Here is a 13,038-nt window from a genome sequence, read left to right on the forward strand (position 1 = left end):
GAGCCACCAGTGGTCAACTAGTATATTTCTTTATGAGCATTGCTCTCTCCCAATTTTTCCCTTCCACCCCCACCTATAAGTTGCTCATTGTCAATATAGTGTCTAGTGAGTATCACTGCTGTGTTTGCTCACCCCTTCTCCCATCATTTCTGTGTTCCCCCTGACCATCTCTCAAAGAAAAAGGTTCAGAAAACAAAAACATCAACAAAGGGGAAATATAACCCCCAAACCTCTTGTTTCCATTCTTTAGAGTTCATTTTGATAAATATTATTTCATGTGATCATATTGAGCCTTTGTGTTCCTCTCCTAAGAATAATCTACTTTTGGTCTCATTGTGTGACTTTCTAGAATCCTGTATAATTTATCATGTCCAAGTGGATTATTTTGCTTTTACCATGCAGTGTGTTGACTTGTATATTTATAGGCATAGTTCAGTTACAACAAATGAGGGAATCCATGCAACCTATGTTTCTTTAGGTCAGGCTTACTTGGCTTAGTGTAATTTTTCCCAAGTCTTTCCATTTCTTTATTAATGGGGTAATAGCATTCTTTCTGATTGAAGGATAGAATTCCACTGTGTGTATATACCTCATTTTCTTGATCCATTTGTCTGCTGAGGGGCATTTTGGTTGATTCTACAGTTTATGATAAACAATACTGCAGCAAACATGGTTGTGCTGCTAGTTTTAGTGTGGCCTTGTTTGTGCTCTACTGGACACCAACACCCAGGAATGGAATTACTGGATCATAGGGAAATCTATGTTTAGTCTATTAAGAAACCTCCATACTGCTTTCCAAAGTGGTAGAACAAGCTTACAATCTCACTTATAGTGTAATACAGTATAGTGTCCCTTTTGGACATATCTCCACCAACATCTGTTATTGTTGGTTTTCTTGATAATGTCCATTTTAACTGAGGTAAGGTGGAATCTCAATGTTTTGATGAGCATTTTTATGACCAGAGATATTGCATATTTCTTTGTGTGTCTATAGGCCCTTCTCACTTCTCTTTTTGAGAAGTCCCTCTTAAAGTCTTTAGCTCATTTCTTGTTTCTTTGAGCTATTATTGGGGAGGGAAGTATTTTTAAGAACTCTAAGTATATTGATATGAGGCTCTTGTCTGATTCATGGTTGGTTTAAAAAAAAATTCCCATTCTCCGCACTTTTTTTTTCTAGCTATGTCCTTGGCTATGCAGAAACTTCTCAGTTTGATGCAATCCCATTTATCCAGTCTTTCTTTATTGTGACTCTAGATCTTAGGAAGTTACCAATACTAGGGGCCCTACTGTTTCCTTTACTCTTTCCTTTAATATTTTCATTGAATCTGGTCTTACATTGAGGTCTTTGATTCCTTATGTATTGATTCTGGTACAGGGTGATATATAAGGATCTAGCTTGTGCTTTCAGCATGTATACAGCCAATTTTGCCAACACCATATGCTGAAGAGGCTGCCTTTTTTCTAACTTGTGTTTTTGGCTCCCTTATGGCTATAGGTCTGTGGGTTCATTTCTGGGGCTTCTTTTCTGTTCCATTGGGCCTCAGGCCTATTCTTGTGATAGTACCAAGTATTTATTTTATTATGGCTTTGTAATAGAGTTTGAAGTTTGATGCTGATATTTCTCCAACACTGTTCTTCTTGCTGAGGATTGTTTTGGTGTTTAAAATCTTATTATTCCTTATTAAATTTTGCATTGCTTTCTCTTATCAAGTGTTGGGATTTTGATGTATATTGCATTGAATTTGTAAATAGCTTTTCGCATTACTGCCATTTTCTTTATGTTAATCTTCCAATCCAGGACCATGGAAGGTTTTTCCATTTCCTTAAATCTGCTTTAATTTCTTTCTTCAGATTTTTAAAGTTTTCATAATAGAAGTCCTTCACATCATTAGTTAATTCCTAGTTTGTTTGTTTGTTTGTTGAGGCTTTTACAAATGAAATTGCTTTCCTGATTTCAATCTTGATCATCATAGGTTTTTCAATATTTAGTGTTAATATTTTTGAAATTATCTTTCAGAGATTGAGTCTCCTGTTTTAGCCCCGCTGTTACTGAATTTGAACTTCTGCATTTCAGCCTCCTATCTCACGTGCTATCAACATGTCTGGGCTATCTTTATGCTGTTTATAGTTACCCATCACACATCTGTAGGCCAAAGTGAGATTCAAGGCTTTTAGTAAAAGCAGCCTTTATGTCCTTTTTACAATTTTAACAAGATCAATTCCTAACATCCCTGTTGAAACACAGGGAGCAGAAGCAGGCAGCCAGGAGGTGCTACTTCCTTCACAAAGAAGTAATTTGGGAATGGCATTGCCTGTGTGTTCTGAGGACTTATGGAGGGGATATTTTGCTTCGTATGGGTTTAGGGAACACCAGAGTCTTACTTTCTTTAAATGTCCACAGTCACCAGAGGTAGGTGAGAGCCCAGCCAAGGTAGCTCATCTCAGATTCTATGGCAATATTCAGGGATTGGGTACTTGTCACAGAGACTCATGCATTCCTTATCATGTTATCATGTAGCAGCCAACTATTATTCCACTGATGTTTCATTTTCTAGGAGTCGGGCTCCATAGGGGTGGGGCAACTTGGCACTTCAGATTGCCTCCATTTTCCCTCAGCTGCCAACACTACATCTCCTCTGTGGTTTTCTCTGACCTTGTTGTCATCTTCAGCAACTTGGAGCTCCCTTTAAAACATTTGAGGTGCATCACCTGTCAGACCCAGCAGCCTGGCCAGGAAATGCCTGAGCAGAGCTCCCCAGAGTACCTGAAAATCCTCTGCTGACCCCAGTGTCCTACCGGCTATGTCTGCTTGTCTAAATATCAGCGCTTGACATCCCCAACAGGCAAATAGTCTGATGCTCATTTAAAAATTGTGAAGCCATTGGATGTGAGTTTATAGTAATTTGTCAATATAATTGAATAACTGGAAGAAATTGAGGGCTGGTGAGTGGAATAATTTCCTCCACATCTGCCAGCTTTCTCATCTGCTGGGGTGGGGGAGGGTGGTGATCAAAAGTTGAGGATGAGAGTGACTGTTAATTTCACATGGGGCCATAAATCAATATTCATTTATTATTCAGCCAGCACCAGCATTTCCCTGGGTAATTCTAGAACACATGTAGTGTCAGAATGGTTTGAAATTTGTCCTCATTAGAAAGGCGAAGGATGCCTTTTTGCAGGCGCAAGCAAGCATCCGAATTCCCTGCTTTTGTTGCCTCACGCCTTATAAGCAGGAAAGTGAGGTGGGGTAGGGTGAGGGAAGAAGGTGGATTGGGTTTCAGGCCTGGCTTCTGTCTGGTGTCACAGGCCACAGTTCCTTGTGATCTGGAACTGTAAGTGTTGTCTGACAAGGTATAAGCTTAACATAGCGGGTGGCAATTGGTGATGCTGGAAAATGAAACTCATTTGTACATAAGATTTTCCTGTGAGCAGTATACAAAATACAAGTGCCCTGAGATGAGGATGGGTGGGAAAATGGGAATGGTGATGGAGGAAGGAAAATGGATCACAGTGTTAGAAATGGCTGCAGGCTGGTTACTAGCTATAAACAGGGCAGACCACTTGATCTGACTGATTCTCATCTTCATAAGATTATAGATAGCAACTCACATCTCCTCTTTATGTTGGTGGATAGGACATTTGGTGGGTCTAAGTTGGTGGTATTCATTTTCAGCCCCTGCAAGTTGGATGAAGCACTGGCTATATCCTGACAACTGAGATTTGTATAGCACTTAGACCTTTGCTCTTGGAGCCTGTCATAGACCCCAGTGGGGTCTATGTCACAGCAGTTGCTCCCATTTTTCTCTGATCTTTTGATCTAAAGGTATGCCTCAGGAGAGCAAATAGTCTATGGAAGGAAAGTGGATTAGACCCTGTATTATCATCTTTAACTTTATAAAAAGCAATTGTTATAAAAGAATGTATGACAGACACTTAAAAGAAAAAAGGTATATTTTACCCCAGATTTTAGAGGAGTTCAGACCATGGTTTCTTGGCCTTATTCCCTTGGGTAGAGCATCATTGCAACAGAGTGAGTGCTAGAAGAACTTGTTTACCTCATGGCAGACAGGAAGAGAGACGGGCAAGCTAGCTTTCAAGGACAGGCCCCAGTAACCTACCTAGGCTCCACTTCCTACCTTCTACCACCTCCCAGGATGTCATATTATGAATCTGTCAAGGATTAGGACAAATCCTGATCTAATTGTCTCCAGAAATACCATCACAAACACACCCAGAGGTGTGCTTTACTAAATTCCTAGGTATTTAATATAGTCAAATTGACAATCAAGATTAACTGTCACAGATCCTGTCAGCTTCCCTTCTATTTCTTTACCTGTTCTTTTAATCAACAATTATCCAACTCCACTGAGAAACTAAATAAAAAAGCCTGATGTCAGCAGGAGGCACATAGATTGAATTACAAAGTTCCTTTGATGAAGAGAGCAATGAAACATATCTTTAGAATAAGACTCCAGGACCACACAGGGTAAACTACAAAATATCAAGGGTGAATCCCAAAAAGTGTTAACAAATAGCCAGAATAAAAATGTGTGCTATTTAAAAAATAGACAAAATTTAGGGCCGGGAGTTGGGCCTAGTGGTAGTGTGACTGCCTAGCATGCACAAAAACCTGGATTTGATTCCTCAGTACCACATACATACGAAAAGCTGGAAGTGGTGCTGTGGCTCGAGTGGTAGAGCTCTAGCCTTGAGAAAAGCCCAAGGATAGTGCTTAGGCCCTGAGTTCAAGCCCCACACTAGCAAAAAAATAAATTTCATTTTTTTATATTTATTTTATCTGTGGTATCTGAAGTTATAAAATGGCTGCAAAACACTGAGAGACAATGAGGATGGTTCTGGGGTGAAGTCCATGTTTTGTACTTTGCTTTGTGAATAGTTACATAGATAGTCACTACCATTGACAGAATTAATCCAACGGAACCTCTCAAGTCTTTATATTCATTGCATGTTAATCATATACCAGTTAAGAAAGCATATAATTGTTAAACTCTAATCTTTTTTTATTGTATTTAATAAAAGGGTAATATGATATTCGTCAGATAGAAGGTGCATTAATTCACATACATTGATACCCTTCCACATGTCTTGGTCTCATTACCCTCTCCCCCACCCCCCTTAAACTCTAATCTTGTGGTATATTTGGAAGGCAGAGTATTGTCGAGATAAGTTTATAGACCTGTGATTTGCTTTGTCAACCACTTTTTAATTTTTTGACCATTTGTCAGGTGGTGATCTCTAGTCCCTCCCATCTTGTACTTGTCTATATCCTTCTCTACTTACTGTCTTTATCTCGCATTCACAGGACAAAAAGTAATTTGTTTCTAAATCTGTATTATGCACTATAACTTTCTATAATAGTGGAAACCTGTATCTGCCCTGTGGTTGGATCATGCCTGCAGGCGGTTGGTCAGAGGACCAATTGTGTTTTCAGTTTCACTAATATCTTACTTTAAGCACATGTGCTGAGAAAAGTAATATTAAAAAATAGGGGATGAGGAAATCACATTTAGAGACTATCTCATTGGGAAGGTGGTTTTGAGGAGAAAGAGTGGGAGAGGACAAAGAGAGGAAAGAGGAATGGGGAGGAGAAAAAGAGAAAATAGAAGAAAGGGAGTAAGCTGGATGGACATGTGGAGCTTCCAGGCAGAAGGACAACATATGCCAAGGCCCTTACCACTCAGCATGTTACATATTTGTGTATCAGGTAGAAGGCCAAGTAGGCTGGTTGGAGCAGAATGAAAAAAGAGGTAGAATGGTAAGAGGGGAAAGCAAGTTGCTTTGGTTGGGTTTGGCTTTTCAGAGAAGAGCTGGAAAGGATCTGTCACTGTACAGCAGGTCATGGAGACTTGCATTCATCAGCTTTCCAGACTACAGTGGGAGAGCACAGAGAATTTATGTCTTCTAGAAGAAAAGCTGACTGAGGTTCTGGTCTAGCTGACCAATGTTCCCAGAGCTAGCCAACCACAAATATCACACATCTGCCTAAGAATCCTCACCCAGATCAGGTTCTGTTACCTCCTTCCTAATTAACTTTAGGTCTTCAAATTAGACCTGAAGCTTTTAACTATATTCCCACCTGGGCTGGGGGAACTGGAAATTCTCCTGGTGGTGCCAGGCTGAGAGGCAGGGCCAGATGAGGGGGTGTTCTGAGCTTGGAACACAACTCAGCTGCCATTTATCCCTTTGCTGTTTGGGGTAGATTCATCCCCTCTCCTCAAGCCTCAGTTTCCTCACTGCAGCATGGGTTAGATGCTTCCTATATACTTTTTCAATGTGATGTTCACTGCATGTTTATACGAAAGGGATATTCTCACTTACTGATCTAGTTGGTGGTGATCCAGCCTTAGGATTGTGTTATGTGACTCTTTACTAACCAATCGTATTCTGCTTTGGAAACTATAACAAAAGGCATAGATAACTCACAAACAGTGGGAAACCTTCCCTTACTCCCTTCTTTCTTCCATAGTTTTTGGGTTTGAACTCTGGACCTTGTTGTTGCTAGGCATGTGCTCTACCATTTTAGCCAGAACCCCCAGCCCTTTTTGTTGTAGTAATTTGTTTTTTGAATAAAGTCTTTGCCCCCCCTTTTTTTTCCAGGCCTGGGATCTTGATGTGTCTCTATGCTTCACACATAGCTTGGGTGAATGATGGTTACCCTCTGAACAGCTTTTTATTGGTTGAATGTGGGGGGTGCGGGTGCGGGGTAGGTCAAGGACTATTTTCTTAGGTTGACTTCAACTGAGATCCAAACCCTAGTGTAGGGTTACAGATATGGTGATTATTATAGATCCAGAGGCTTGAAATCTAAGATCAAGGGACCAGCAGATTCAGTATCTAAAGGTCTACTTCATCCATGGGTGACTGTTTTCCTGCCGTGTCTGATGGGAAGAGACAGTGTGATTCTGTAAGTTATCTTCTGTAAGGAAATTTACTAATTTCATTCATTAGAATTCTTCACAGAGGTGCAATTACCCCCTTGAAGTACCATGTTACGATTGCATTCAGACAGTGGCATTATGCTTACCTGATTGTGGGTTATCTCTTGTAATTAGGTGTGTCTGCGCTGAAATCAGGGTCTGGATACTGTGACCCTTAGGTTACTTGCTCAAAGCTAACACATTACTTCTTGAACCACAGCTTCACTTCGGAAGCTTGTTAATTGAAGATGAGTCTAACAGACTTTCTGTCTGGCATGACTTTGAACCCCAGTCCTCAGATCTGTCTCCTGAATAGTTAGGATTACAGGCTTGAGTTATCAGGATCCCTCTCTTGATTAGTTTTTGTCGTTGTTTGTTTAAGTTTGTATTGAGAACAAATGTGTGTGTGTGTGTGTGTGTGTGTGTGTGTGCATGCACACATGTGTTTGTACATATGTATTAACCATGAACAAAACGGGTTGCAGCAGAGTATTTGGAGAAGACATTGTATCTTATAAAATACATAATATACTTTGTATAGTTAAACTAGATTGTCATTATATTTGCCATTAATTTGATACTGAAGGTTATTTGAAAAGTCAATGACTGGGCTGGGAGCATAGCCTAGTGGAAGAGTGCTTGCCTAGCATGCACAAAGAGCCAGGTTCGATTCCTTGGTGTCACATACACAGCAAAGGCTGGAAGTGGTTCTGTAGCTCACGTGGCAGGGCGCTAGCCTTGAACAAAATGTGTCCAAAGAGAGTGCTCAGGCCCTGAGTTCAAGCCCCAGGACTGGCAAAAAAAAAAGTCAATGACAAATGTACTAATAATAAAATTTTCATTTCAATTAGATAAAAATTAGGCTGATTTTTCAAAGGACACTTTGGAGAATTTTGGGTTTCCATGCCACTATGGCAGCCCTGTCACAGTGTTGATTAGAAGAACTTGGCATTTGCTCCGAGACCTGGTTTGGCCCAGCCTTAATAATAGTTTGAAAAGTATAAATTAAAAATAAATTAAAAATAATTGTACATTTATAGGAGAGTAATGAAACTAGAACATTGATTTTTTTCATACCCTTTCACCAGCCTGCATTATCTCCAGCCTGCATTAATAGCTCCATAATCCTACCCGTTTATCCTCACTGAATTATTAGCATTTTATTGAAAAACTATAGACTTTTGATTTCTCCAGTATTCTCACTGATGCCCTCTTCGAGTTGCTGGATCTGGCACAGAATACTACATTGTTTAACTGGCACCTCGCCTCCAGTCTGTGACAGTTTCTTGGTTGTTTTTGTCTTCCATGTCCTTGACATAGGGACAAGTTGTGGTCAGGTGTTGCTCAGTTTGGTTTTGTCTGGTATTGTTTTGCATGATTACATAGTTTATAGATTTGGGGGTAGCACGACATGTAGGCAAATTGTCCTTGTCACATGATACAACAGGCCATGTTGACATCAAAATACAAATGTGATATTACCCTTGATCATCTGGCTAGATGGCATACGAAGTTCCTCTTTCCTCTTTTCCATATCCTATTTTATTTGTTTGCTTGCTTTGAGTCACCTAGTCTAGCCCTTACTCAAGGAAAGGCAGTAGGGTGAGAGAGTAGAGCAAAGAATCTGTGGAAGTATTTTAATAAAACTGCCAGCAAGCACCATTGCTTTGTATTTGTGAGGCAATACTTTGCCACCATACAGATATCCTATTTCCATTGAGTTGTTTCTTCAAATGATTCTGTTCAGTTTGAAGCCAAGAGAAACGGGCATGTTCCTTCTTAGCTCCTGTCACTAGGTTAGTGAATTTGTTAAGATGCTGAAGGAAAATCCTACCTCTGTGGATATATGATGGCATCTTAGATTTCTGCTGGCAGTTGCATATTAATCCTGGAGAACCTGGATTCTGTGTTTCAGGGGAGTGAGGTGTGGGAGTTCAATGGGCCTGATGTCATAGATAGCGGTGCTGGCTTTGCAGATGTGACTCACTTGCTTGCAAACCTAAGGTAACAACCTACAGGAAGTGTTAGGATCACGTCAACAGCAGACTGTATTTTTAGAAGCCATTTTTCCCACCTTGAAGGCTATATTTGAAGCCTCAATTGTGTGACATAGTGGGCACAGGGGAGGGGATAGAATTTTAAGAAGCTTCAGCCATAACTGACCCTGTGGCTACTTCAGTTGTGTCTGTGCAACATGGTTTTTGGTCCAGGATCCAAAGTTCTCAATTAACTGCTTTGTGAATAATCTGTGAGAAACTAATAGTACCATGTTTTACTATTTGAAGTGACTCTGTAATCAATGATTATTTTAGCAGAATGGCATGAAACTGAATGTCCTAGGAGAAATATATATATATAGTGGATTTTTAAGTAAATACACATCTGAAACCTGTTTTTGATTCTTTTCTAAATCCTAGAAAAATGAAAGCAGGCATCACACCCCTATCTGGTAGAAACATGTCTGCTTTGACTGGTTATTTATTAAGCACAGCTGACTGACCGTTAGGGCAGGTGCTTTACAGATGACCTACAGTAGCAGAAAGGAAACTGTTGAAATTTTCTCTTCTAGGATGACTTCCTATTCAGTGTCTCCATTTTAAGTGGGATCCTGTGCAGCATCTTGGCAGTTCTGAAATTTATGCTTGGGAAAGTTCTGACCAGCAGAGCACTCATTACTGATGGTGAGTAAAGCTGTGTGGCCTGACTTCAGGGGCTACTTTTAGCTACTTTGTGTTATACTAGAGCTCAAAAATTTTAGAATTCATCTATCCCAACCTGTTTAACCTGTTTTATGGTCTCACAGTATATAGTACAGGTAATATATCCCTGAGTTTAATAAACACTTCTTGAAGTCCCTTTTTGAAAGTAGAGTGTGGGCTCAAGTGGCTAGAGAGCCAGCCTTGAGTGAAAAAGCCAAGCAAGAGGCTCTGAGTTTAAGTCCTACTGCACACACACACACACACACACACACACACACACACACACACACACACACACACACACACACACACACACACACACACACACTCGGCAAACTCTTGACTCCTTAATGGAGGCTCAGGGGTCCCAGCATCTTCATAATGAAGTACAAAGGGCTTCCCAGGATCTCACATTTCATGCAGTTGTTCCAAGTAAAAGGCAAGTGCCTTTTCTGGACTCTATAGATTCTTCTTCTAAGTCTCTGTTTCCCTTCCCATCTGCCTAGTGAGCAGTTCACATAGGAGTTAGATGACCAGGTTGAGAATGTCTGGTGCAAGCCTGCTCTGAGAAGCAATCCATATGTTCTCTGCTCAAAACTCAAACCAAGTAGAAAAGTGCTTAGCCAGGCCTTTGGCCTGACCACATAGGGTATGTGGGTAATGTAGGTAAAGTGCAGACTCCAAACTAGAGATTTGGCAAACAGCCATTTTAATTTTATTCATTCTTGAACATATGCAGACTCTAGGAATAAAGTAGTGTGAAGGCAAGAGTAAAAGTTGGGAATGTATTGCCCAATATAAACAGAAATGGTTGGATTACTTTTTTGTTTTTGTTGCTCGGGCTGCTCAAACTTAAGCTCCTTTTGCCTTAGGCTTCCAAATGCTAGGATTACATGCCTATGTTATTTGTTTATTCATGTTATTTATTATCTTGGTCATGGAGCTCTTGAACTCAGGGCCTGGGCATTTGATTTTTTTTTTTCACCCAAGGCTAACTTGATGTCACTTGACCTTGAGCCATAGCTCTTCTGGCTTTTAACTGGCAATGAATCTCAGGATTTTTTCTGGCCTGCTCTGGCTTTGAACTGTGATCCTCAGAGTTCAGCCTCCTTAGAAACTGGGATTTCTGGTGTGAGCTACCAGTGCCCAACACTCCCCTCCCCCTGCCCTCAGAACACATTTCCCCTCCTGAATCTCAAGTTCTCATATGTGAGATATCTGAAGGCAGAGGGGATGGGTGGCTGGTGGTTGTAGTTTGGATTGGAGAATGGTCATGTAGAGGCCCCTTTTATCCAAATAATAGAGTTTGGTGAACATAGTACAGACTGAGTCCTCATCCTGCCCCACTCTGAAGTCTTGCTGTGGAAGGAGCTGGGCTGCACAGTAGAACAAGGAGTCCAGGTGATGCATTCAGGTGGGGACTGAGCTCAGGACTACACATCTGTCCCATCTGTGTCCCCACCATCACCTATGCTCCCTTAATCCTGCTGCATTGCTACTCCAGAAGGCAAAAGGAGACCTGCCTAGAGCGAGCATCACCTGAAGGGTGATCTGACATTCCAAATGCAAAACCAGGGGTCCCAGGCCATAGAAAATGTAACTCCCAGTCTGATGGCATCAGAATTGCTTAGTGGCTGTCTGTGGACCTGGCCCTTACCCTTGGAGAATTTGATTTCCTGGAACTCCAGTGGGGCCCAGGAATGGACATTTCATAGCAGTGCCTCAGTCTGTGTCATGAGCACTGAGGTTTGGTGCTGTCTCCGTAGTTACTCTAAGGGTCCATGTATATAGTGTCACCGAAGGGACATTGGACCCTGCTGTGCCCAGCACTCTTGAGCATTGTTGGACAAGCAGCTCTCAGAATCAGCTCTCAAGGGGCCACTTGTTGTCAGGCCTGCTAGTTCCATCCACCCTTGTCACGAGCCAATTTTCTCCTTGGGCTGAGGAAGCCTTTGGCCCACTTGAAACCAAAGCTTTTAAAGCAGCAAGGACTGTTGACAGAGTGAAAGAACATTCTCCTCAGACCCAGCCTTCCCATTCCCTTCTCTTTTAAGCAGCAATAGGACCTCACTGTGTAGAGCAGTCAGTCAGCCCTGGTTTCCTCCAGCACCCTGGCAAGCACTTGACACAATCTTCCCGACAGTCTGTGGGAGGGGGAGATTCTGTCCACATCAGGTCCTGGGATGGGTGTTGAGCTGGTACTTAAGAACAGCAGGTCAGCCAGGCTTGCAGAATCCTCCCCTTTCAGTATCTTCTGGGGTGCTGAGAGACTGCCTTCCCTGGTCTTCAAAAAGGATTGCTGTTTAGGTAGATAACCCGTGTAGGAAGGGATGGGTAATTCTACCAGAGATGAGCTGAAGAACCAGTGGTTCATTCTCCTGATGAGGATATAGAAAGTTGAAGACCAGCCACAGCCTGGCTTAGTCTTCTGGCTTTCTGTTGTCGACAAAGGCATCGGAGAATTACCAGTGTGTATCAAGTTGGCACTAATAAGAATTCCGCAGGCCTGAGCTGACCTCTAGTTTGGGTTGAGGTATCTAAGATTTTTGTGATCTAGTGTTCTGTAGCATGAAAATAAAATGCCTATGTGGCCCTAGAGTCCTTTATTAAGGAAGTCTTCATTAGGGATATACACTTTAAGGATGAGCAGGCACAGACAGATCTTTGGGTTTGGATTTTCCAGTCACCATCAAGATCCCTTTCCATGTCTCTGAGGAACTCAGAGGCTTGGCTAAGCCATGACCTGGCTCACGTCATGTTCCCAGAAACATAAGGGCTGGGACCAGTGTGCCTGAGATGTCAGCACAGCTCAGAACACTGAGCAGCAGTGAGTGGCTCTGCAGCCAGTTCCAGGCTACTGCTGGCTTGCAGAGGCCAGGCTGAAGGAAGGAGTGTTTTCCAGAAGCATAAGCCCAGAAGTACAGCCAATCTCAAGACTTGTCAGGACCAAGGCCTCATGGCACCTTTGGCGCCTTGGGCCTTCCGCCTAGGCTGGGGGCTTTTCCACATATATATTCATTTGGACGTCACTGAAATTCTAATGTCCTACTTTCCATCTTTTTATTACATAGGCGTGTGTGTGTGGTGGGGGGTGTATGCAAAGTATGTTCTCTAACGAGCTAATTTTAAACTCTTCTGTTCATTCATACAACCATCCACGAGTAAACCGTCACATTCTTGAACCAGAGGAGAAATGACAAAGGAGAGAGGGTAGTAAAAATCCTCTCTCAAAAATAGAGGAAGGCAGGAAACAGCTCTCCTTCAGGAAGCAGGAGTTCTAGGGCTGGAGTATGCCTGTGGGCAGGGACTGCTGCACAGGACCTGCTGCTCAGGTCAGGAGTATATTCTTCACTGAATCCTCTGAGTTATCACTGGTGAGAAACGGCATGGTGGGCAGGAGA

At 41.9% G+C, this 13,038-nt stretch overlaps 1 protein-coding gene across 3 annotated transcripts in view; it reads left to right on the forward strand.

The window, feature by feature from the left end:
* Tmem163 (transmembrane protein 163) overlaps positions 1 to 13,038 on the forward strand; it is a 238,872-nt gene that overhangs the window by 219,813 nt on the left and 6,021 nt on the right. For all 3 annotated transcript variants that reach the window (XM_090342911.1, XM_090342910.1, XM_090342909.1), the window contains one exon: positions 9,508 to 9,619. In XM_090342911.1, the coding sequence (XP_090199037.1) occupies positions 9,508 to 9,619 (112 nt within the window). The remainder of the gene's footprint in view (positions 1 to 9,507; positions 9,620 to 13,038) is intronic.

The sequence above is a fragment of the Megascapheus bottae genome, chromosome 12, assembly GCF_031878675.1.
Source record: "Megascapheus bottae isolate mThoBot1 chromosome 12, mThoBot2.hap1, whole genome shotgun sequence".
Classification (NCBI taxonomy): domain Eukaryota; kingdom Metazoa; phylum Chordata; class Mammalia; order Rodentia; family Geomyidae; genus Megascapheus; species Megascapheus bottae.